This window comes from Uloborus diversus, chromosome 5 (assembly GCF_026930045.1).
Source record: "Uloborus diversus isolate 005 chromosome 5, Udiv.v.3.1, whole genome shotgun sequence".
Classification (NCBI taxonomy): domain Eukaryota; kingdom Metazoa; phylum Arthropoda; class Arachnida; order Araneae; family Uloboridae; genus Uloborus; species Uloborus diversus.
In genome coordinates, this window is record NC_072735.1 from 168,068,424 (window position 1) to 168,095,613 (window position 27,190).

General features: G+C 31.3%; 1 protein-coding gene across 2 annotated transcripts in view; it reads right to left on the reverse strand.

Annotated features, from left to right (window-relative positions):
- Window positions 1-3,077: 3,077 nt before the first annotated feature.
- The window catches only part of LOC129222064 (inner nuclear membrane protein Man1-like), a 46,490-nt gene continuing 22,377 nt past the window's right edge, over window positions 3,078-27,190 (reverse strand). For both annotated transcript variants that reach the window (XM_054856491.1, XM_054856490.1), the window contains exons 5-15: window positions 23,486-23,592; window positions 21,512-21,582; window positions 19,527-19,693; window positions 17,252-17,353; window positions 16,549-16,654; window positions 12,267-12,402; window positions 9,632-9,671; window positions 9,468-9,552; window positions 6,988-7,093; window positions 5,550-5,628; window positions 3,078-3,405 (exon numbers count right to left, since the gene is read on the reverse strand). In XM_054856491.1, the coding sequence (XP_054712466.1) occupies window positions 3,254-3,405; window positions 5,550-5,628; window positions 6,988-7,093; window positions 9,468-9,552; window positions 9,632-9,671; window positions 12,267-12,402; window positions 16,549-16,654; window positions 17,252-17,353; window positions 19,527-19,693; window positions 21,512-21,582; window positions 23,486-23,592 (1,151 nt within the window). In that variant the 3' untranslated portion in view covers window positions 3,078-3,253. The remainder of the gene's footprint in view (window positions 3,406-5,549; window positions 5,629-6,987; window positions 7,094-9,467; window positions 9,553-9,631; window positions 9,672-12,266; window positions 12,403-16,548; window positions 16,655-17,251; window positions 17,354-19,526; window positions 19,694-21,511; window positions 21,583-23,485; window positions 23,593-27,190) is intronic.

Below are 27,190 nucleotides of genomic sequence, written 5' to 3' on the forward strand. Positions count from 1 at the left end.
CACTTTACTCCACTAATGGCATCTTTTCTGCACTACCCATCATTGAAATAAAAAAAAAAGTTTTTTTTTTCGACCCACCCTAATATTCCAAACATACAACTTCGGCGAAAGGCAACAACTTGTAATGTTATATAAGCCATTAACTTTAATAATTAGAAATTGGAATAATATTGAAAAACCTATGCCTTAATCAAATATCCCTATGCATTAATTTTGTTCAAATTATTTTTATTAAAGTCTTAATATGCAATAGAATTTGCTTTCAACTTTAAATTTTCAAGTTTTAGGTATGCCAAAAATTTAAAACAGAAATAAAAGGCAGCTTTAAACAAGAAAAGTTCACCAATACCATTGAATAATTTGATTGAAAAAGCAAGATATTTTGATTGATTTTATGAGACATAAATAGAATGCATATATTTCAATACTGGTAGTGTAGTTGGTCAAAAATTAACATTAAACATTTGAATAGTGTGAACTTATTTTTCATAAAATACTGAACAAAAGATGCCTTTCTCTAAATCTGCTTTGCAGCATATCAATGTGCTATATGACTTAGTTTTTACTTTTAGTTGATATTTATGCTTTTACAAAGCAATTATAGGCAAAAACACATTTAAATTATAATGCAACCAGCAAAAATTGTAACATTTAAAACTTAATGAAATATTAAAATTCTCTTCTGCAAATACAATTACCAATAGAACTAACTTATCAAATAAGGGCAATTTCTTTTCAAAATTTGATTTGGTGCAGAAAAAGCAACTATAATTAAAATACGATGATAGGCTTAATTCACCATGAATAACACCAAAATATGAATTACAGATATCTAGGGGAAAATTTTCAGTTACTGAAAAATTCTGGTCAACTTTGAAGGATGAATAACTGAAGATGGACTCATCATTTGTAAATAAAACTTCTGACAAGCTTGTTTTTGAACTATTATATGTAGTTTGTATTTTCCAGCAATGTACTTATGTTTTTGTACAGTTTTGTATTAAATGGTGGCAATTTTCTATGCTTCTTCACTAGTCAATTTTGAAATTAAAAACTATGGAATTAAGCTCATGCTCTAATTATTTTAACTAGACCTTTAAATACACAATTTACAATAGAACATATAGATAGGAAATAGATAAATAAAATTATGTACAATTTTCAAAAACTCAATGATACAGTATTTTCCATGAAATATATGATTCGTTTATTTTGAAAGAGGGCCAGTCTTTTTTTTTTTTTTTTTGTACGATATTTAAGGTAAGGCGTTTCAATAATCAATTATTAACAAAGAAATAAAACTTCCATCTTTCAAACGTTAGGATTCTGGATTTTTTAAGTTCATGAACTGAACCTATTTTCAAAATAAGCAGCTTATATAATTAATTAGCTATGTCTTTAGAGTTTGTTCTATATTATGTATAAAATGTAAGCAGAACATGAGAACCAATCTTAAAAAGGTAAATCAGTTATGTCGTTAGTGTTCCATTAAAAATCACTTTTCAATATTTTTCTATTGTGCTGAAAATTTGAGTCACAGACTTGACATTATAAGAAAGACAGAAGACCATATTGTTTCTAAATGTAAAATAAAAAAATCATACCACAAATCTTCCTTGTTTTCTTTACTTAAAACAGCATCGATGTAGAGAAGTTTTCTATGTTGACCTGCATAAGTTTGTTAATAACCCATGTAGTTCTGCATGATATAAGATAATTCATTTTTCCATCACAAAAGATTAGAATTGGCAATATAATCTAATATAAAAATTAATTGATGTACTAAAATAAGATAAATGTTGCGAAAAGGTAGATAAAACTAGAAATAACATGAAAATTGATTTAGCTTTTAGTGCAGCTCTGCTTACATGCGCTATGACCTTCACGATGCATACCTCTTTGAAGAGTTTAGTGAAAATAGGATGTGTTTTATTGCCTTGGATTTGAGTTGTAATAATTTTGCAAAACTACTAGGAAAGTAACTCAACTCAATTCAGCACCAATTACTCTGCCCTATTACCCAAAAATGAGGTGACGTTGTCGATGTTGGAGTTCAACTTACCAACCAGATCCGCATTAGGTTCCGATCTACAATTACAAGTTTCAACTACCTTTTTGCATGTTCAGAAATACCTTAAAACTTACTTCTGAAATCTCACATTAATAAAGGGTCCAGACACTTAAAAACAGGGATTTTAAAAAGTGTTTTCTTGTAAATGTAAACAATTTTAACTCGGGGGAGGAGGGGGGGCAAAGTGAAATAGTTATGATAACTTACTCTTTACAAAATAAAAAAGTTGGAAATTTGTTCTGAAAATTACTGTATATAAAGAAAGAACAATATACTTTACAAAAAAACTTGCATTGAAACATTTTTTCGTTTTGGCAGTGAATTCATACCTTCAAAAAAAGGCGATACAATCCATAAATTCAATAAACCAATGAAATTAAATGAATAACTCAATGAAATAAAATGTTTTCCTCCAAAACGACAAAAATTATATTTCTTTTAATTCTAATTTGAAGCAATTTTCAAGGTCTCTTCAACAGTTAACACTCAAATTTGATTGATATTATTCGATGAAAAAGTGAAAAGAAAACTTGAGTCATAATTTAAAAAGACAGTAATCAATCGATTCAATAGCTAAGCAAAAAAAATTTTGGTTTAAAAAAAATAGTTTGCTGCTTTTTTTGGGGGGGGGGAGGGGGGATCCATCCAATTAAATTTAAATAAATGAAAACTGATCATAAATGCTTCGTGCTAAAATGTGATTCAAATGAAAAAGCATACAGAACAAATTGTTAAGAAATCTGTTTACCAACTTATATTTTATTTATGCTTCTTTGTTTTCATTTTAGTCACATTTAACGCAGTAGAAACTCTTACAGGTTTTATTCAATACAGTGAAATTAAGAAGAAATTAAATTAAAATTTCCTCCAGACACAAAGCTTTCTTCTGAAAAATGAAGACAGCACCCGTCTTGATAATTCAAAATTTTCATTACGAAAAAAGAAACATTTCTCATAGCTAAAGTACTTTGCGAAAGAGAAATACTTAAAACGAAAACAAAGCCCCAACATTTATAATACATTTTATTATCAATGCAAATTTCTCTATTCACATATTGCTGAAAACGAACAAGGAGCGCAAAAGGGCTAGTCATTAAAAATTTGGAAAAGGACAATTAGAAAAAATTCGCACAAAAAATAAAATGAATCTGCCATCAGTTCATGTGTTTTCTTTAAGGAGCTTCAGGACCTCTCCAAGGCAGAAGAGAAAAATGGAGTGGAGAGGGACAGCCGCTTGTTGTTGGAGGGCTTGAGAGGCTCCGTGCAATGCTCGGCTTCAGGAAATCTTTCTAAGTAGCGCTCGTAGCGAATGTACTTGACAGTCACTAATTTGTCTGCAGACAAGAAAACAAAATATTTCAAAATCTATGTAAAAATACTATTAACTCTAACGTGAAATTACATTTTCTATTTTATTATATTTTACACAGTGCAAGAAATAATAATAATGAACAACTGATTTAAAATATTTTATTTTATTTATTTATAATTTTTTTTTTCAGTTATGCCCTTGTACCATAACTTTTTCCAAAAAAGAATATGAAGAAAATAAATTGACAAACCTTCTCACTTCGTATGTGCATGACACTCGAGCAGTAATTTGTGGTATGCTCCCTCCCCCCATGCGTGCCCATAAAGGGGGTAAGTGGTGACTCCAGCTTCCCTTAGAAGTTAGAACTTCTTTGCTTTTAATAATTTTTTCTTTGCAAAAAAGTAAAAACACTTCTTCAGCCATTAATGAATAAGTTATTAAAAAGTCAAACTTTAAAAACTCTAATCTGTACTAAAATCGGTTTCCATGGGGAAAATATCTGAGGCCCCCCCCCCTTAAAATGTTTGCATTCATGACCTTCCCCCCTTCTTCACTCACACACAAACAAACTCAAAAAATAAATAAAAACTCCATAACGACTCTTGAGAAAGCCCTGACAGAAAAAAGGTATTTAACGGATAACTACTAATCTGTGAATCTCTACTTACAGTTTTAGAGTTGTTGCTCAATAACTTAGTTACTAGGTGCAACTCCAGAAATTTAGGTTACACAACTTCAATATTATCAAACAAGTAGCATTGATTACTTCACAAATGTAGTTGACATTTTTAGTAGCATCAAGCTTTCTTGGGTGTAACTCTAACAAGGTATTCTCAAACAAGGTTTTCAGTCAAAGAACATATTTGATCATAAACGTGATTTAAAAATATCATGAGATATATTTGGGGGGGAAAAGTTTTCTTAATCAAAAAAAAAAGTTTTTTTTTTTTTTGATTGGAAGCGCTTGAGAAATTCATCTGGAACTTAGCATTAAAATCAGCAAACACTAGCACATTATCATTTTAATTTCCCAGATGGATATTAGGTTTAACTTGTTAGTTTGGAATACATGCAGTGCAAAAGAAATAAAAATTGTAAATTTTCTTCACTTTTTTTTTTTTTTTAATGGCGAGAGATTTTAAACTTTGAAAACTGAAACAAGACCTCCAGAAGGCCCAGCTGAAGGTTTCCATGCAGAGGGCAGAGATTTAAATAATGGCCGAGGTAAGTACAGTGAAACTTCGGCAAGTCGAACTTCAATGAGCCAAAGTGAATATTTATTCCCATTTAACTGTATGGAGAATTAATGTTATTTATTTTCAATAACCCGAATTTCATCAAGTCGAAGTAGTTGATAAGTCCAAATTTATTTCATGACTGTCAAAGTTTCTTCGCTAACGTAGCTCTATAAGTCAAAATTGGGTTTTTTGTGAGTGTCTGAGGACTATTTAATGAGAGAACAAACTTCAGATCAAGGTCATGTTTGATAACAGATTTTTTTAAAAAATATCTTTAAAATTTGTCTTAAAAATTGTTATATCCTACATTAAAATATAACTTTGTTTTCCAACCAATAAAAGCTCTTGAAGTTATAGACATATATAATACATTAATTATGTCAATTATACATCGTCACTTCAGAGTAACTACATCTAATCCCAGGAATAACAGAAAGATATCCCACTGTCGCTCTGAGATGACAATATTATCTTTGATACACTATTCTATCTATTGCAAATATTATAAATTTAAAAAGTGAAAGGGTGATATTTTATTTAATGCTGCTGTTCTATTTCTGTATTCAATAAGGCAAATTTTCTATAACTTGAATTTTTTTGTGTTTCCAGCAACTTGAACTTATCGAAGTTTCATTGTATGTCATTGATTGGTATAGCACATCTACTGATCATATCCTACTTTTCTTTCCACATTTCTTAGCAGTTAGCATGGAGCTTAGGATTACCGTGTGGAGGGAAGGTACATCGTATCCCATTGGTTTGAAAGCTGTTTCTTATTGAAAGCTGTAGGTCTAACAATCTATAGGGACAATTTTGTTTTTGGTCAGTTTAACCAAATACAAGAATTTATGTTACCACCAAAGCACCATATAAATCAAAAACGTATGCAAAAAATATGTTAAAAAAAGGAAAATAAATAATTTCTTACTGTCAAACCACCATCCATGTAAAGCATTAAATGCTTTTCCTGCAGCTTCACTGGAAGAACAGAGCATGTAGACACAACCCTAAAAGAAATCAATTTGTTTATTATTTTGTTTCAGTTAAAATACTGAAGAGAGTTGGGAAAAAAATAGAATAAATAGAGACTAATAGAGCAAGAGACTAAAAGAGCAAAATACAAAAAAAGGGGGAGGGGGATGCCAACTCCATGGGCTGCAATTATTCGAAATTCAACAAGAAAAAATAGGAAATCCATTTAGTAAACCGATTGAAAACATAACAAAAAAAAGTATATATAAACATACAAAATGCAAAAAATGTTCACTGAAAGTAAATTTAGGGTCGTCTGCTAACTTTTCATGGAAAGTTTAGCAGTCTAACATGAATGTTGAACAAAAAATAGCAGTCATCAAAATGAAATTTTCAAAGACAAAATACTCTTAATGATTGATGATTCCGAACCCTGGTTCCATAAAAATCTAAATCATATGTCTGCATTCCTTATTGCTGTTCACACAATTTGAGCCTGGTACATAATGCTTTTAATAGTGACCAATGTTCAAAAAATTGACATCCAACCAAATGTGCAATGAAATCTTGAAATACAAATAATAACAATAATAATGAAAAAAGAAAGCATAAGATTGCATATGCCTCAAAAGAAAGAAATTGTACACACTCAAATTGTAGTAAAATTGCTTCTTAACTAACTGTATTACCCCGCATTATCCGGCATGCCGGGAAAAAAAAGAGAGGTTGACCGGCATGCCGGGAGATTTGAATTTTCCGGCATGCTGGATAATTAGAGGTTTAATTTGCAACAAAACAAAAGCAAATTTCCCCATTCAGTTTTAATTGTGTATTGCATATATTATGCGCTTGTTATTTAAGGTAGGTCGTTATTAACGAATTTAATTATATGCCAATAAAGTAATCAATTCAGACTATGATTCATTCGTTCATATTTTTTTTTTTTTTAGGTTCCTTTTTGAGATGTGAGTTTAATTTTTACATATTGAATAGCTCTGGTAAATTTTTTAGCACTGGCTTAGGAGAGGTATCTTACTGCTTAAATGTTTGCTTAGTTTTAATTTAATTTTCATAAAGGTTTTCGTTCTTTAATAATGTTTTTCTTGTTAAAATAGCAAATGACATTGTCAGTTAATATTTCTACAAAATTAAACTTTATTAATACTAATCAGATATGTGTAGAACATATATTTTTTATAATAGTTTTTTTCCCTAACCTCGATTTTTCCGTCATGCCGGAAAAGACCAGGTGAGTGTTATTGAAAATCAGGTGATCCCCGAATTTCGCGGCATGCTGATAATGCGGGGTAATATGGTATTTATTGATTGATTGATTTTTTTTTTTTTTGAGATGTTTCCAAAAACATGAAAAATAAAAACTTTGAACATTTTACCTCATTACTGGATGTGTCAAAAGCAATATGATGAATTCCATCGTTTCCTTCACATTTTTCCAGTATTGCATCTTGAATGCTAACTTGCCATTCATCTCCATATTCTCTGTAATTTTAAAATGTAAATAAATAATTGAAAACATTTCTTAGTTAATATTTATTATGTTACTAGCCGCCAGGTTTGTAACATAACCTGCGTTAACCTAGTAACATAACTGCCATAACATAACCAGCAGTTGCCAGCTGCGGAGTCTAGATTTCTCTACCTACGGCGGCTCGCTCGACCCTTTCTGCTGCACCCAATTTTCTGGAAATACTGCATGGTTACTTTTGGGACTTCTCCCCATATTTGCTCCCTCAGACAGCTTAAGCTAGTGAAAGAATTTAAACTGATGTTTTTAAGCTAGTGAAATAATTTAAATTGACGTTTTTAAGCTAGAAAGAAATTAAATCGACGTTTTTTGGACACAAATTACATTTTTTTAAAAGAAAAAAAGAAAAAATCATGTCATCAAAAAATGCACTTTAAGCCATTTGAAAAGTAATTTTTATTTGTGTATCGAAAAAAGTTCTTTCACTTAACACTGTTTGATAAACATTAGTTTTCCGTGCATATTTTCTAATCCATGAGTCACTTCCACTTTGGCTTCTTGCCAGCAGCTCCGGAGGGATGTTTGAGTTAGAAAAATTAAGTTTAATTAATATCTCTGCTAATTAAAGTTGCACAATTATAACACCTAGCTAAACATGCAGCTAGGATAATTATGAATCTATGGATACCTGGTTTGATGCTCAGTTTTCTGTGGTTCACCAGGAGTAGCGATGACATATAGATAGATATAGTCACATACAATCAACTTTTACTAATTTTTGATTTAACTATTTTTATTTTGCTTGGCAACAATACAGAATTTTTTGTTTTTTGGAAACAAATTACAATTTTAATATAATCTGACAGCTTTTGCAAAACATTGAATAAACATTGTTCTTTAGGGGCTTTCATTTGAGTTTCTTTAACTTTTGTGATTTTATATGTGAGTATAATGTGGATATGTTTCCAATTTGTTTTAGTTGTATGGCATTTTTCACCCAATTTTTAGGCCTATTTTTTATTTTTATTTGGGCAATGTTTTACAAGTGTTTTACTTTCATTTATGCCATTCAAAGATTGAAAATATGTTTGGATAAGATTGTTTTTGAAGTGAGGTTTTTATCACTCATAAATTTAGCTAATTATCTTAGTTTCGTTACTAGTTTATTTTGATTTTGTTTAACTTTACTTTATTTTGTCTTTGATTTCACTGACATTGATTCATACTGCTTTTTTGCAAGGTAGTAATTTCTTTTCTTTTTTTAGTAGCTAAAATAACAAATGTTTTGTTTCAATTTTCCGTTATTAAAAAACTACCAATGTCTCGGCCTTGTCTAGTGGTCAGAAGTCTGACCACAATGGGGAGGTCCCGGGTTCGAATCCCGGCTCGGGCATGGATTTACTTTCTCTCTCCTGTCCTTGTTCTTTCTGTGTGCGAATGTGTTGTGCAGTGAATAGTTGCCTAGCCTATAAACGAGTCTTTATGGCAAGTACATGCTGTGGGGAAGTCAGACTTCACTGTCGGACTCTCAAATTATGGTACGGTTGAAAAAGTGAAGCAGCGCACCTCAAAGCCTAGCTGGCACATGACAAAAACAAAAAGCTATCAATAAATTGATTTCAAAGTGCTTTTTTACCAGCATATATTATTTTTAAAAAATTTTACAGTTAAAATAATAATTAGCTTTTCTTTTCACTAAAACCGCATTTTAGTTTTGAGCAAAGGCTAAAAATTAAGCAAAATGCTTTTTGTTCTAATTTTGGACTTGTTTTGCAGGTATTAATTTTTGCAACTTCAATCCTACTTTTTATAGAAAAGTAGGTAGTTGTTATCAATGATTTTAATGTAATGTATTCTTATTAGTGTTTTTTATTGGATCTCATTTTCATATAATAGTTTATGGTATTAAGAAGATAAGAATATGCTTATTTGGGCCTGTTTTCTTTTGAATTTTCATAATTTTTGTAACTCAAGCACAATTAATTACAAACAAGTACAGTGAAATCCCATTAAAACAAACTTCAAGGGTCCACAAATTTTGTTCGTTGTAACGGGAATTTTTTTGTAATGGAATTCAAATAATGTAATGGCAGTTATATAGGGACTGAAAATGTAGTTCTTTGAAATGGAAATTTTGTTGCATTGGTATCCGTTGTAATGGAATTTCACTGTAGGTTATGGACTGCAGTCATAAGGAGAGCAGTAATTTAAATACAGAAAAATAATAAAATAAATTTAAAAAATTTAAAGCTTCATTTTTTTCATAAAAGTACAATAAACGGGAAACAGAACAATATTTTGAAAAACATATTTTTTGCTGTAACATGCAACAGTTTTCCTGATCAAAACATGCAATTCTCTTTAAAAAAAAAAAAAGTGAAAACTTACACTTCAGGATCAAACATATTCCTAATTTTCAGACAGGGTGTTGGACTATATGTAGCATTTTTTCCCTTCCCAAGGCTATTGAAGGCTGAAAGATTATTATTTACAGTTATGTTACACAAAATAAACAAACATACAACAAGCAAATATGAAAAAAATCGCCATACCTTGACCCTGCCAAACTTTCCCTTGCTTACCGCCTTCATTCTAGTAAAAATTTAACAATATATTAGTCAGTATTATATAAAACTTAATTGTAAACATACAAGTATATAAAACAGTTCATTAAAAAACTTTCATTAAAAAAAAAAAACTTTTTGTGGGAAAAAAATTCTTGGAATGGATTTGCAATAGCTATGTTAACAGTAAATGCACAGTATTTAAATTTATAGTAAATGGCATTTATGAATCTTAAACTTGTTAAATGAGTAACACACACATCCTCACTAGGGTGGGCTACTTTTTTTAAATTTTGATGATGGTTAGTGCGGAAAAGGTGCCATTGGTGGAGCAAAGGGCACATAAAAAATTTGAATTGTTTCTGACAATGTCTTGATCTGCCGTAATTGTGCTGAACTTCGGACCAAATGCTGTTTTCCGATATGATTTTAGCAAAATTAGTTTTAAAAAATATTTTTCCATTCTTGATGAGATAGTTAAAAAAATATTTTAAATTGAAAAAGAAATGAGGATTAATAAATTAGACATTTTGAGGGTTGGAATGCGGTTGCGAATGAGGTTTACGGAATGCTATGACCTGATCAGTTAGATTCTCAATCTCAACCTATGTCAGCGAACCTAGAATCATGAAGCGTCTTTCGTCAAAAGAAACTGAAATCAACATAGTATCTGAAGCAATTTTTGAGTCTAAAGTCTGCTGTGCAAGTCCGAAACCAACTGTGAAATGAAACTAAACTACTGGACTACTACTAATGAAATACTACTAAAATAGCAAGGATGCTGCAAATGCCCATGAATAAATAAATGATTTTATTGTAGCAAAACTAGTAGAAGTAAAAGAGCTGATATGCAGAAATTTAACTGAAAAATGCTTTTATTGCCTAAAACAGTGTAGATAAAACACTCTGTTGGGAGTATGGACAGAAATTGTTTGTACACCCATCCCTTCTTTTGTTCTTTGTTGCATTCTGTGCTGTTTAACCTTAATTTTGAATGAAGCTGTACAAAATGTTGCAATAGTATATTTCAAGTTAAAATTTTTATAAGCAATAACAAGTTAATTTATTACACATTGACATCTATAAATGCATCATATGTGACAAACAACATAATTATTTCAGATAAATACGGCGAAAACAGAATTTTAATATAAGGGTTGCCCAAATGAAAAGTGGAAAAGTGCAATAACATCAGAATGAATGATTCAATTTGAGCGTAACTGCACAAGTATATAAAGTGTAGTACGAGGTATGCATCTCAAACGTCCTTAAGCGATTAAACTTGCTTGCAGTAGAGGAAATTGCACAAAAGGAAAGTCGTGCTATCCATGGATGCGTCCAGATCGGAAAGCGCGGAAGTAGGTTAAGGGCGGCAGACGACATCCGATCTGCCGAGACCGAGTCAAGCAAACATTGCGATCACCAATGATTCCATTGCATTCGTTAATGAAATGATCCAAACTAATTGAAGGATTAGACCCGTGAAATCAATGATCAACTCAACCTGAGTAAAGGAATGGTCGGTTCACACTATCATCCACAAAGATCATCCCAGGAAACATAGACGACCCTAAACAAATATTCTGTTGGAAAGTTTTGAAGCATCTCCGTATAGTCCGAACTTGTCAACCTGTGACTTCCACATCTTTGAAACACTTAAGAGAGCATTACAGTGGAAAAGTTTCCATTCGGACGATGAAGTGAAGGAAGTCGTGCAGGACTTCCTCAGGAATCAGCCCCGATCTTTCTACAGCGAAGGCATCAACCTGCTGCTGCAATGCTGGGATCTGTTCTTCAACACCCATGACGATTTCTTTTGATTTATATTAAAAGCAGTTTCATTCAACTTGTCCACTTTTCATTCGGGCACCCCTTATATTTCGATAGAATTTAATAATAACGTTAAAAAACGGAAATTATCAAAACTTCTTTGGATTTGTGGCAACAGAAGGAATTATACCATATACTTCAAATTTTTTATGGGAATTAAGTGCCACCAATAGTAACTTTTCCGCACTATCTGTCATCCAAAATAGAAAAATATTTTTCTTTTACCAATTTTGTTAAAAACATCAAAAAACAACATTTAGTCCTAACTTCAACCCAATTGCAGCAAATCAAGAAACTCAGAAATAAATTTTTCATGTGCACTCTGCTCCACGAATGGCATTTTTTCCACACTACCTATCATCCAAATAATTTTTTTAAAAAAAACGTGTTTTTCGGCCCAATCTAACCCACACACAAATTTTAGGGCTCGCAAATTTTCAATTTTTTCAAAGGAAAAAAATGGACCAAAATAATAATAACAATAATAATAGTAAAATAAAAACACCTCACAAACTTCAAGGCGAAAATTAGTATTTTTCACCACATGCTTATTTTTCAAAACTTTGCAAAAAACCATACAGATTTACTAAATTAGAAGCCTAACCAGTACAGAGCTCTAGAAGATACACGGAATACCGACATACATAAACTATTTGAAATTGAAACATATTCCAGCTTTTCTAGCCCTCAATAACACAAAAAATATTTCTCCCCTTACACTATCGCCAAGGACCAAAACAAGGACAGACATAAGTGTGCAAATAATTGCCATGAGAAAAGACAAAGGTCATACCTCTTGATTTGTGCTTGGATTCCATCTCCAAACTTTGAAATCTTCTCCAGCAATAGTTTTGTACTCTACTGATACTCGAGATTCATTTTCTTCAATAAATGCAACAACTTTGTCCCAGAGCCACAGCTTTGTTTTTCTGAAACAGTGCATCAGTTTCAATTAGAAATGAAAACAAGTCAAACTACATTATTCAAATTATTTCATGTTTATTTTTAAATATAAAGAGTCAAAAATTACCGTCTTTTAAATTGATCAGTGGTTGTCAAGCTTTGTTGACTGGTGGAACCTTTTGAACTATGACAAAAGGTTTTTGATTAATTACAATCCCTCCTTGGGGGGAGTGAAAAAAAAAACAAAATTTAGAAATATGTAACGCCTATATGCGGGAAAGTTGCTTCTAACTAAGCCTATGTATCATACAAAATTTCAGCTATATCAAATAATAGTTTTAGCTAACCATTTGATTTTCAATTTTAAATACAGTGAAACCTCCCTTAACGGACACTCCCGAATAACGGACACCTCTAATTAATGGACATTTTTGCAAGTCCCAGTCCCTCAATATAGGCCATTCCATGTGATTCACTCTGAATAACGAACACTCAGAATAACGAAGTTTTACGATCCGCACTTCGCTATTTTTTTCTTTTCACAGAATATCTTAGTAACAACTGCTTGCCTTACAAAGCTTTTCATCCTCCACAACTGATATCCCCCCCCCCCATCATTTCCTTATCACTGATTCTTGGAATTAAAAGGGTGGTAATGGGCAGATGGGCAGAGGCAGCGATTGGGGCTTAAAATTTGGGGGTAAAAAAAAAGAACCAAAAGACATGGTACTTTTTGCAGGCAGCAAAAAATGAAAAAGAAAAAAAAGTCATAATTTTGTTACGGCTAGTTTTGAGAGTATTGAAGCAGATAAGTGAAAACTGATGTCAGTCTAACAATTAACGTACGTTTTTCTTAAGATTTTAATGAATTTTGTACACAATAACTATTCAAAAGTTAAGATAAAAAAGAGGAAACTGGGCGCTTTTTCTAACTGGGGCTCTCGGGAGATGTAATTGAGCAGACCGGCGCCGGTAGCAGTCGGCTTTATGGCTCGTGGTTTCGTTGGGTTGTTTAATTTTTAGACAAGAAAAAGATTTGCCCATATTCAAGATCATATTGCCAACTGTCAATCATGCAATAGTGATTCTCGAGATAAAATAAATAAATTAACCATAAAAAGTGTGTGGGGGCAGGGGTTGCTCCGCCGAATCACCGTTTGTAATGGGATATTCATCACCTGAGATGAATTGAGAGGCGAGCAAACCTGCTTTTCATGCAGCAATCGTAGCTTTGCAGTTGCAAACTTTCCTAAAGGCGTGTTGATTTAGTTGATTTTTTGTGTGACAAAATTATTTGAGATTTAAAATGGCAAATAAAAGAAAGAGACAGACATTGAAAGAAAAAATTAATGTTTTGGATGTTGCCGAAAAAGAAAAAATAAGTGTGCGTTGTCTTGTCGATCGTTTTCAAGTTGGGAAAACTCAAATCAGCGAAATTTTAAAAGATAAAGACCAAATTAGAATATTGTGGATTGTGAGTTCGAATGAAAATTTAAAAAATGTTAAGTTTGGCAAAACAGAAACCAGTGAAATCGACGAGGTGGTCATGAAATGGTTCAGAGCTGCTCGTGCAAAGAACGTCCCAATAAGCGGGGTATTACTACAAGAGAAAGCCAGAGAAGTCGGGAAAACTTTGGGGATAGACTCTTTTAAGGCATCAAATGGATGGCTTGAAAAATTCCGAATATGGCACAACATTTCTTTTAAATCTATTTGTGGCGAAGAGAAGTCCGTAGACCCAGCTCATGTCATGGATTGGATAGAGAAATTGAAATCGTTGTGCGAAGGATATGATGAGAAAAATATTTTCAATGCCGACGAAACTGGTCTTTTTTATCGTCTTCTTCCAAATAAAACCTTATGCTTAAAGGGAGACAAATGTAGCGGAGGAAAGATATCTAAAGAACGTCTCACTGTTTTGCTGTGTTGCAATATGATCGGCGAGTTTGAAACTCCTCTTGTTATTGGAAAAGCGAGAAAACAGAGATGTTTCAAAAACATTGATGTAGATAAACTTAGGGTATCCTGGAAATCAAATAAGAAAACGTGGATGACGACTGAAATAATGAAAGATTGGTTAGTGGATTTGGATAAAAGGATGAAGAAAGCTAGAAAAATAATTCTCTTTCTGGATAATGCCACATCTCATCCTGATGACTTAAAATTGCAAAATGTTAAGTTAGAATTTTTGCCACCGAACACCACCTCTGTATTACAACCCTTGGATCAGGGTATCATTTGGTGTTTTAAAGTAGGTTACAGAAAGCTTTTACTCAGGCACATTCTTTCGCAGATTTCTTCATGTAAATCTAGTGAAGAATTAGCAAAATCTGTAACAGTTTTGGATGCTGTTTCGTGGATCGCATCAGCTTTCAAAAAAGTTGAACCTGGAAGCATTTCAAAATATTTTAAAAAGGCAGGATTTTTGTTTAGGAGTGAAATGATACCTGACAGTGCATTAGGAGGAGCAGAAGAGGAAAAAGAACTTAATGAGCTACTGGTTTATTTGGATTCAAAAGTCAGTGCTGAAGACTATGTTCAAATTGATGAAGACTTGTGGATTGAGGAAGAGAACTTGAACGTTTCAAATTTCGTTTCTCGCAACACAACTGAACTATATGTTTTTTCTGACGATGATGAAGATGAACTTCCTGTGATTGAAAATGATGTTTGCACAAATAGAGACTTTTTGGAAGCGCTGAAATACAGTAAAGAATTGAAAAACTTTTTCCTGAGCAAAGGGGACACTGAAGGTAAATGATTTAAACATTTATATTGAGAAACAGGCTTGTAATGCAAAAAAGTGATGTCAAACTGTTTTAACTGATTACTTTAATTGATTAAATGCTTTTTAAGACAAGTGTGTGCTGTCAGTATACCTTTATTAAGAAAAAAAAGATTAATTACACTTGACGTAAAATGTAGTAAACCTTTCGCAATTGTTTCGATTGTGTTCTACAAAGGGAACAACAGCCCATTTTGAAAAAGGTAAATTAAGTAGTTCCTTCTAATAGCGGACACCTCCCAATAACGGACAAAACTTCTGGTCCCTTGACTGTCCGCTATTCGGAGATTTCACTGTATTTAACCTAATTTTTCACCAAACTGGCAAAAATGGAATGACAAAATATAATGATCTCTCATTTGAAACTACGAATGGTCAATGGAAACAACGAAGTCTTAATATTGAAACTTTGAATAGCGGTAACCCTATGATTGGACTCCTTTTGCTTAGGCAACCTTATACCATCAGTTTTGTAATATTTTTACCTACATTTTTATGTAAATTAAGAGGAAACTCAATGAGGGTAAATTACTCATTTTTGGTCCCCTTTTAGTCCCTTGCAACCCTGATTAGGTCACACACAACGGGTAGGCAACCTTACTTTAACGTTTTCTTTACAGCTTTTACTCTTCATTTAGGACAACAATTTTTGGAAACTCGATGAGGGTAAATTACCCATTTTTGGACACTTTTTAACCTCTGGCAACCCTGCTTAGGGACCCAAAAAAGGTAGGCAACCTTACTTTAGTGTTTCATTCACAGCTTTTACTCTTCATTTAGGACAACAATTTCTGCAAACTCGATGAGGGGTAAATTATCTCCCTCATTGAAAACCTTTTATCCCGACAACCCTGATTAGCGATCTGAAAAAGGTAGGCAACCTTACTTAAGCGCTTTATTTCCATCTTTTACTCTTCATTTATGATAATGATTTTTCCCTACTTGATCAGGGTAAATTACTCATTTTTAGGCACCTTTTAGCCCCTGGCAACCCTGATTAATTGACGTGAAAGAGGTATAAATTCTTACTTTCATGTTTTGTTTACAACTTTTACTCTTCATCTATGGTAACAATTTTAGGAAACTTGATGAGGGTAGGTCAAGTCTAGTGGGATCTTAGACTATAATATTTTACCTTTAGAAACATAAAATGTTTAAATATTAGTTTTTGAATGGTTAGGCCAGAGGTAAATACGAAAATTGAAACTTAGCTTTGGACCTTATATTGGAATGATCGGTTCAGTTTGGAAGCTCTAATTGACGGTAAAATAACATTGCGTCAATGGAATAGAGAATGGGACTTCAAACTTCGATCGCTATGATGAAAGGGTCGCAGTAATAAGAGGTTGTTCCATAGAGCATTCTTAACAAAACTAAAATGACATACCTTTCTTTTGGAGAGATTAAAGTATCTCGGATATTTACGACAGCTTTATAAGGTCCTAAACTGGAATCTGACTGATATGAGGAGTCCTGTTGATCTTGTAGAATATCTGAAAAATTATTTCATGATTTGTGCATAGGAAACACACATTTGTAATGAAAGATATATTATATTCACTGAACAGATATTAATTTCACAGCATCATGAAATGAAATGAAATGAAAAGTATTTCCTAACTATGTGGAACTTTGATTTACAAAACATCCAACTAAATCAAAAGCCGGAAAACTGAAGCAGTATTCCACTGACATTTCAAGATGAATATTCATTTCAAATGAAAAAAAAGCTTTATATACATTTAATGTTTTCTATCTAATGATTTATAATTTAACTGAATTCTGTACATATAACATTACAGGGGCCTTACTGATGACTCAAGAAACTGGGTCCAAAAGACTAGTGTTTTTTCAAAAAAGTGGTTACATTAATAAAATCATGGGTCTCTTTTATATTTTTTAATTATTTATGTAGGAACATTTACTTCTTGAAGAGCTGGTAAAATCAACCAGTGGGGACTTAGAACTTAACACATGTTAACTTCCAGTAAACACTTATCATCAAAAGCTTTAAAATCCCTTAGAACACTTAAAAAGCAAAATAAGAGGGTTTATTTTTTTTTATAAATCTCAACCACAAAAATACAAACCTATAACTTTTTCCACCATTTCATAAAACATTTTTTCTTGTACTTCTCGGCGCTTTTTCCACAATTTGCCACCACAATATAAAAGGAAGAGCAGAAAAGCCCCTGTAGGATAAAAAAAAGTGAATGGTAACTATTGAAAAAATGTTGACTATCTAACGAAACTTGTACATACTCGAACCTGTTTATGTGGGGTGCGATTTTTTTTTTGTGTGTGTGTGTGGTATATGAAAATTCCATTCAGATGGGAACTCAATTGACGAAATTATCTATAAAACGGACAAAGTTATCTTTACAACATACAATTTCTTATCTATCGCACAAAAAGTTTTGGGTGTACTAAGAAAATCATAAGTAAGAAAAGAAGGAGATAACTTTATTAAAATTCTTGATTCATCTAGATTTTGCTCTCTTGCATACGCTTGTATTCTCCATCTGGTATCAACAGAGAACTATCCACGAATCAAGGCTTGAAACATGAAACTTAAAAAACTGTATTTGCCATTTCGGTTTGAACGAAAATCTCCCAATTACAAGCTTCTCTCATGACTTTGGAGGGGGTGGATTTCCCACGGTAAACAGGCAAAATTAATGATGATGGATTAGATTATTTTGAATTTGCTGACTTACAATTACTTGAAACTTTTAATAACTAAACTTAATTACTTGTGGTTGTATTTCATTTCAAAGTCCAGAGCAATACTGAAATTCTGATTAGAGATTTGAAATTAGTGTCAAGCATTATATTAGAAACAATGTAAATGTTTCATGTGCCAAAATCCTTGATTACCATTGGAATCGGAGAAGCTTAAAAACAGCTGGAGAATTTTATTTGATCATACTCGAGCAAAAATGGTAACAGCGTGGCATTCATCCAGATAAATTCATGCTATAAAAAATCAAAATCTTGTGCTGGTCACTTTAAATGTTAAATTTAAGATTAATTTTTACTTACTTTAAAATGCTTATAACTCTTTTCATGGTTTAATTAGGAACATCAAACATCTGAACTGTAGATAAAAAAATCTACTAAGGGGGTTTTTTTTACCGACTTTTGAATGAAACTAAAATTGACATGATACAAAATTTTTTCGAGCAAAAAGAGCCATTTTTGTGTCTTAAAATTAAAATTTGAACAGTTCGGCACTTTTTTAGCATTCAAAAAACCCCTCACAACCCTTCCCAGATGCAAAAGAACTTCTCTACCAAATTTGCCTGAGATCCGACTTAAACTATAGATTTGTATAGGGAACATACACACACAAAATCTGTTCATATAGATAAAGTTTAAAGTTAAATTCTTAGTCTATTAGTTTGAGTTTGTACTTTTATGACTTCCATTACTTTAATGGCTTTATTTCACTTACCTTAACTAACATGTTAAGAAAAAAAAGTTTTTGTAGCACATACATTGTTTATAACAACCTTACAAATGGTTTTAAAACCTTTAAACACATTTTGTACTTTTGGCATTCTAGTTCTACAAGTTTTGTAAGAATCTTTTATGCTTCCTTATTTTTCATAGTTAAACCAGATAATACATAAAGCAATACAGAACAAAATGCGTGAAATTACTTGAACTCTAATGTATAAGATTAATATGACAATTTTAGTCTACATTAATGCTAGCATGAAAAAATAAGAGTACTTCATTATTTAATTTTCAGCAAATAAAATAAAAATTAAACGTTTAAATTATAGTTGAGTTCTTCTAAATTATCTAAAATGAAGTCATTGTTGAAAGATGTTGCCTGAACCTTGATAGTAAAATTAACAAAATTAAGATCATAAAAATTATACGACAAAAATAACCTTTTTGTGACATGTTTCGAGGTCTTAAAAAAGATACTGATAACTCATTATTTATTGTCAAGACATTACTGGGCTCCATAACAGCAAGAGTATTTTATATTACCACCACTTACTCTATTATTCACTAAGCGACAATGTCATGCTTTTCATGTTATAATAAAATAAAGATGCAGCAAAAAAAGCGAAGGTACATATCAGAAAGCAGTGAGTTCTGATTTGGTATAAAGCTATTTTTCAGAACTCTCATGGACTTATACAATAATTAAAAATCATATAACCCACATAAAATTACAAAACTCAAAATACTCTTCATTTTCAGATAAATGAACTAAAATGAAAATTTGATTTTAAATTATGGCTGAAATTTTTAACTGCACCTCCTGAAAAACAAGTCAATTTTGAGCTGGGGGACTTTTGCATAGAGAACATAATACATATCCAAGTGCAGAAGAGATAGTTTCCTCACCAATGCATAATGTAAAAATTGTACTGGCAGTCCACTGAAGAGAAAGTCTTATACGACACCAAAGAGATTTAGCAGCCACTACAGCTTCCAAGGCACTGGAATCAGGGAGTGATGTAGGTTTTTTAATGGCAGTATCTCCAGATAGCTCATCCGACTCTGAAGACCATCTGCATATTTAAACATAAAAAAAAAGTTTTAGAGTGAAATACAATTTTTAATTCAAAACATGAGTATGTCATTTGAATATTTCAGCACTCAACAGAAATTAAGCAGCAAAAACATTTTCAATTCTTCACAATAAAAGGAATTTTAATGAATATACTAAAAGAAAATGAATTTAGTAAACAATGAGGTGGGGGGAGCACATACAAATCAAAGACTTAAATGATACTAAATGATGAGTGACACTTATTAGTTTAAGATAGCCTAATTTAGTGTATCAATTTTTAATACCATCGCAGAATAGCCCTTTTTAGATCTCAAGACGTAAAAAAAATCAATGCATTCTCTTATTAGATTTTTAATGAATTAAAATTAAGTTGAACAATTGCTCTTACAAGCGTTTTGCCATTATTAGTTTTTTTTTTTTTTTTTTTTGAGATGCAATTAGAATTCATTGCTTAATCCAATGATACATTGAATGAAAGCACATGCCATGATGATAATACACATAACCACATAAACAGTAACATGGTACTTTGGCATTTAAATATTGAACAAGACCTTGATGATGGCACAGGCATGGAATAAAAATTGGATATAATAACGAAATATGAATAATCAAGGCTAAACTAGATATAATGGCGCATATGTGCTAGCGTGCACACTGATTTTACAGATTAGTGGTGCCATCGGGTCTTAGAAACTTGAATGGAAGCAAAACTATGTCAATGCGATCGATAACAGCTGCAAAGTACAATTTTACGTTTACAAGTCAAAAATATTGATAAACCAACCATATTATAATAATAAAAACAAAAATTGAATGAAAAATTGGATAGTTTGATATCTATATGTACCAGGGAGAAAGAGATAAATGGTAATTTCCATATGAAAAACTGAAGATTTGGCAGGTGTGTTAGTTTATTAGTCTCCTAGACTGATCCGAATGCTAACTGTTAAGTAAATTGAAACATGATAGAAACATAACTCTGCTATTAAGAATTAGAGAAGGTATTCTGCTAATTAAAAATAAATTTTCCAAAAATCCATACTAGAACTAGCAATGTATTATGATGGTTTTTCAACCATAAAAAAAGTAGGAAACACTTAAAAAGAGCCTACTTTTTATGAAATCCCAGATTTAACAGAGAAAATGGAGTCTGTTGTTAAGTATAAAGTTTGAAAAAGTAATGGAGTATATTCTTTTAATGAGTAAGTTTTTAAAAATTACCTTGGATTTACTGAACGAAAGGTACTATAAAAATAGCTTTGCATGCAGCATAAATCTAAGCACTAAAAACAAAATATTGCTATTTATTCTACGATTCAGAGAGTTAGGTGATTCTAGTCACTTAAAACACTTGACATGCTCATAAAGCAGCAGAGCCACTAAAAAATCACGAACAGCTTTTTAAACAATAAAAAATACAAATGATGAATTTTTAAAACTTTGACTCTATTCAATGCAAAAAGCATTTTGAAAAGAAAAAGGAAGTGAAGAAAGCATTGAAAGGTCTAACAGTCATTGGGGTTTAAATTTTTTCACTTCTGAATAAAGACCAGTAAACAGCAATTCTGGAAAATTATTTTTTATGTAATGATCATTTTTTGCAGTTTAAACTTAGATTCAGTGATTCAATTCAGCAAACATTTTTGTGTGTCCCAATCTTATTAATAATAGCAAGTCCTACTACGCAGCTCTATCCCATGCAACTTAAATTTCAGTATCTCAATTAAATAAGCACAACATGATTGATTAGCTTCTATTTTCTTTGTTTAAAAAAATATCTAAATTACTGTTAAGATAATTAAATTTAACTCACTTTATTCCCCACTCAGGATTTTTCATAATTAAGTAAACAGAATGTCTAAAAATGGCATAAAATTCATGTTCCTGGAAAGAAATATTTTTAAAAGTTTAATAATCACAACAACTATTAAAAACTTTTGCTTAAAGAAATGAAAAACAAATTACTCGTAAAAAATCAATACTTTTAAATCATCTACGCAAATGTTCTTTGTCTTTTGAAAAGTGATTGCTTCATTATAAACAGAATATTGCCTACACTGATAGATACAATGTTGAGCTCAAAATACTTTCACAAACAAAACAATTAGCTATTTGAAGCAGCAGTATAGTCAGGCTCAAAAGGCCTATCCAACTCAAAATGGAAGGTGGGCAGACACGTCATTTGCTTGATCAGAGAGTTCAATCCCCCCCTCCCCCCAAACTTTGGAAATATTATGCAATCATACATTTATGGGTTTTTCCCCCTAACAAAATGCAGAGAGCGTATACCCTTTGCCCTCCCCCTCCCCAGGAAAATTTTTAAAAGTCTCCTTTAAAAAAAGAGGCTGTAATTATTTTTCGAATTAAAACTTTCTCATGGAGTGGGGCGGGGCGGGGGGGGGGGGGCGTCAACTTGTAATTACTCATTTGCAAGACCAAGATTGAACATTTCTTCGAGGGGAGTATGCGGAAGAATGAAGTGTGGCGAAGTTTGTGGACTGCAGGTTGAGTATTGCTGATTTACAATCTTCAGCGATTCTAAGCCTTTTTTAAAACATTATAAAGTCAATTATAAGGCTTTTAGGTAGAAGGTTACTACAGAAAAATGCAGTACAATTGATAGTGAACTGATATTTCTTTAGAATTTCTAAGCTTGGGAGAAACTAGAGATTGAACAAATGTGTATATGACAACTTCTAGAGCAAAAAATCTATCTTATATATTTAAAAACTGAGCGTATGTACTTATGTATGTATCCATGTATGTATCAATGTATTCATCTATGTTCGAGTTGCTTCTCCCGAAAGCTAGTGAACTGACCATCAAATCAGGTATCGATGGATTCGTAATTTTCCCGTCCTTATGTTTGGCTATTTAACATAATCCTCGGATAATAATCAGCAGAGACCTCAATTAAAAATTATTAATTAGGATTTCGACATAAAATCCCTATTTTTTGATGGCTTTCCTTCATTCAAATTATTATTCAGTGCTTCATCTTAACTTTCCACAACAATGCTTTCATTAAAATTTGTAGCGTGAAGAAAGTCATTGAGATGAAAGATAGATCTGTTGCCTTTTTTTTCTGGAATATGAAGAAAAAAATTTCTGGCTTTTGCTTTGAGGCTTTTCATGTAATCGGGGAATTTAAAATGTTTCCTTTTTGGTTAATTTTCTGCAATCTGCCGTAAAGTTTACTGATTTTTTTTTTTTTTGTTAAAGCCCGATTGTTGAACATGCATCACTTGACATAACTTTTATTTTCAAGGTCGACCGTGAAAGTTGGGGGTGTAGCTAGTCAGAAACTAAATTTCCATAATTATGGAGTATTTTTGTTTGAACGAATTAAGACATTCTGTGTCAAATTTTTACCATGGTAAACAACTTTTACTTTAAGAGGATGGATGCCTATACTAGCCAAAAATATTCTAAACTGAAAAATGTATGCACTTCGTAAAAACAAAAGTAAAACAATACCTGTAAGAAGAAAAAAATTGAATATATTACTGAGATTTACAAGAGAATTAGATCAATTTCATGTCATTGACATGCTAAGATTTTGAATTGAATTTTGTTTACATGTGCATTTAACTAAGAGGAAAAAAAAGACTTTCCCCAATCTAATTTTTATTTAAAGCAGAAAATATTGATTCCTTATAAATGATGAGTTCACATTTATGCTAAAAGATAAATTAGGCAAGACAGTTTCTAAAAATATCAAGCAATATAAAGTTGCAATTATTAAAATGACAATACATCAAAAGGAAAACAAAAAATTCAAACATACCGTAAAGTAATCACTAGAAGACAGCTTTTTCCATAATATTGATTTTGCAACTGCGACGGTCATATTTCGACTTTTAATTAATCCTTTAGAGTCACATTCATATTGACCTAAACAGGAAATGTAGTATGTAGAAATTTGCCATACATAATAAATACAAAAAAAAAACACTGACAAACTGAACCATACATCAAAATTAAAATTACGACATGAACTTAAACAGCAAAACAAAAAATGAAAAAGTGTCCAAATTATTATAATTGAAAAAACTAGCTGTGTGCCCGGCGTTGCACGGGCTCCCTAAAAAATAAAAGAGATGTCCAGTTAATGTTTTTGTAGACTCTGCATTAAGGAATAAACTAACGCATTAAGGAATAAATAGATCCGAGTAATGCAGGGTTTGCAAAACACCAGTAAAACATATTTTTGGCATAAACCTCATTAACGTTAAAAATAGTTAGGAAATGTACAAGTTATGAGTATTTTCAATTAGCACAAAAGATGAAAATATATGCATTATCAACTATAATCTGTGCTCACGTTAAACTGAATTACATCTGATAGATTATATTTGAAAAATTTATGTTCAATAACAGTCAGCTTTTTACATAAAATGACACATATTGCTTGATTGATTAAGTGAAACTAATGCATCAAAGCTTAAAAAATACCAATGTACAATAATTTAAAAAATACCTATATGCATTAATTTAATACCAAGTCATCAAATTCCAACTAAGCTTTAGTTAAAATCATTAAACTTTTTTGTTCAACTCTGTTTCATTTAAAGAAATCCAAACAATCTTAATTTAACGAGTTTTTTCACTATACAAAATGCATTTCAAAAGTAAAAAGAGTTATTTTAATTCGAAAACACACCCATGTGAAGGGAATAAGTACAAGAAAACTTAGTCGCATATCCTAAATTTACCAAAATATGAGACTGGTAATGATAAATTTACACTACAATAAATAAACATAACTGAAGAAATAACTTTCGTATGCTGAAAAGAGTTAAGAACGTAGGCTGTAAAAAATAAAAAAGGGCAGATGATAAATAAAGGTTATGTCCGAAAAGAGCAACTAATTACCCTGTAGGTATTTTTGATTATGTCAGACCCACTGAAACAATTGTTAAAATAATATTTATTAACAGAAATGTAAAACGGCAACAGAAAGAAATAGAAATCATTGCGTAGAATAAAAGAGAAACGAAGCTTATTTTTACCATAAATTTCTAAATGAAAAAATTGCTTTAAAGAGTAGTTTTCGGATTTATATATAAGAATAAAAGAGAAATTAAACTAATTTTGAAAAAAATTCTAGGTAGAAACATTGTTTTAAGATTTGGACAGCAGCCAAAAATTCCCTTTGAAAAAAATTTATTAGAATTTTATTTACTCACATGCAAAATGGCAACAGAAAAGAAATGAAAATTCCTGAATAATGTGATGTTAATTAACATTTTCATTAATATCTCTGCTAATTAAAGTCGTACAATTACGAAATTGGTCCTATTGTTTTCTTTGGAAAATTTTCAATTGATTTGTACCTGATTTGAATCTCAATTCCCAGTGATTCTCGAGAAGTTCAAACTTCAGATGGACAGACAGACAGACGTGAACAGATTTTAATAATATGGATTAAAGAAATTATTAATGTTTTTTTTTAATTCAAAATCAAGTTACTCATAATTATTTGATTCATATTTTCATATTGACACAATAGTTGTGAAAGGCATAAATCTTACCAAAAAAAAAATTTTTCAGAAAAAAAAAACAAATTAAAAAAAAGTTTAAAGTTTAAAAAATATTTTATGACACTAGTTCCAAAAAATGCAGGACACATCCAAACACAATGTGTCATTCTAATAAACAGTCAATAATATTTAATATAATAAATAATTCCAGAAGGCAAGAATTTGCAATAACAGTTGCCGAGCTGAAATTTTCAAACGAAATTTTTCAAGAAATAGAAAAAAATGCAAAGTAAATTCTAACAAAAATCTTGCAGCATCAGTTTAAGCACAATCTTAATATGATAGCAAAACTAATTATTAAAATCTAATTCAAGGGCGGGGGAGACAATTCTATGCTTCAGAAATTAAAATGCAACTTAATCATGTAGCTGGATTTCAATTTAATTGACTTAGAAAATACTTAAGAGCAAATATACAAAAAATCCTTTCTGAAAATAAATCAAAAATTAAATTGCCAAAACTGATTTTTCACTAAGTCAAAAAAAAAAAAAGAAGAATTTTGATGATGCAAATTAATGTTTCTTTTTGTGTAGAAAATTTAAAAAAGGGGGGGGGGGGAGAGGTAGCTTCCACCATCATTTAAAAAGAGGCCTTGAAACACTAAATATGCCAACTCGTTATCTATACACTTGGAGTGCTGTGTTGTTAAAATCGGCATTTCTATGACTTAAACAAAAACTGCATCTGCTGCATAAAAATGTAAGGTAATCCATTTTTGATAGCTCATTGTTAAATTGTAGTTGAATTCCTAAAAAATGACAGTAAAGCCATGTCCTTTTCATATTCAGAACAAGGACACAAAATTTTCCAATTTTATTCACAAAACAATTGTTCCGAAAATTTCTCATACAGATGGCTAATGGTTTCTTGTTAAATGCTATTTTAGGACAGCAACAAAAACCTCTCTTTTGCAAATATTTAAAGACAATGCTTAACAGTTTACATTTTATTTAATCCCATCATTATATAATACCGTGTAGTTTTAGTCTTCAGTCAAGCAGTTTTTCTTTTATTTTTAAGGTTTAAAATGTTTCCTTGCTAATTCTTTATAACCAGAAAACAGCTACTTAAATTAAAAAATAAGATACATATGATACGTATGCAAACTTTATGAAGGACAGATAAAAAACTGAAAAACAATTTTTATATACAGAGTGTTCCATTTTAACCTGAAAGACCTCTACTTTTGCAACCGTTAGTCCTAGGCGCATACTTCCAGTTGCAAAAATGTTCAAAATCAGACGCGGAGTTAAGATATTGAAAGTTTGAAGCAAAAATAAAAATGAGTCAAAAAACACAAAATTTAACTTTTCATATGGCCCTCAGGTCCCCTAACTTATATTTAGAGAAATAATCTCCATTGAAAACTATTACTGGCACAAAAAATTTGACATTTGTGCAACCAAAACTCAAGGAGATATTCCAGTTCAAAGTTTTAAGGATCTAAGTTTAAAGGATCTTAAACTAAGTTTTAAGATAAGATTGGAACTTATTGCCCTTTCAGATGAATGACAGGTTGTCGAAGTAAAAAAAAATAAGGTATTTATATTTTTCATTATTCATTCAAAAATTCATGCAAATTATATTGCCGTGATTCGCAAAAACACACTGCAAAGCCTCAAACAATTCGAAAATCCACACTCTGCACACACATAATTTGAAACACTTGTTAACCGCTATAATTTCCCCCAAAAGGTGTTAGTGACGGTGAGTGTAAAGTGGTGTAAGTCACAAAACATTGTGTTTCATACCTCAGTGAATATTGGACATTCTAATTTGAAACTTTTTGTGTTGGAATTGTTTTTCAATGGAGATGATTTCCCTATATATATCTTAGAGGACCTGGGACCCGTATAAAAAGTTGAATTTTGTATTTTTTGACTCATTTTTGTTTTTACATCAAACTTTCAATATCTTAACTCCGCATCTGATTTTGAACATTTTTGCTA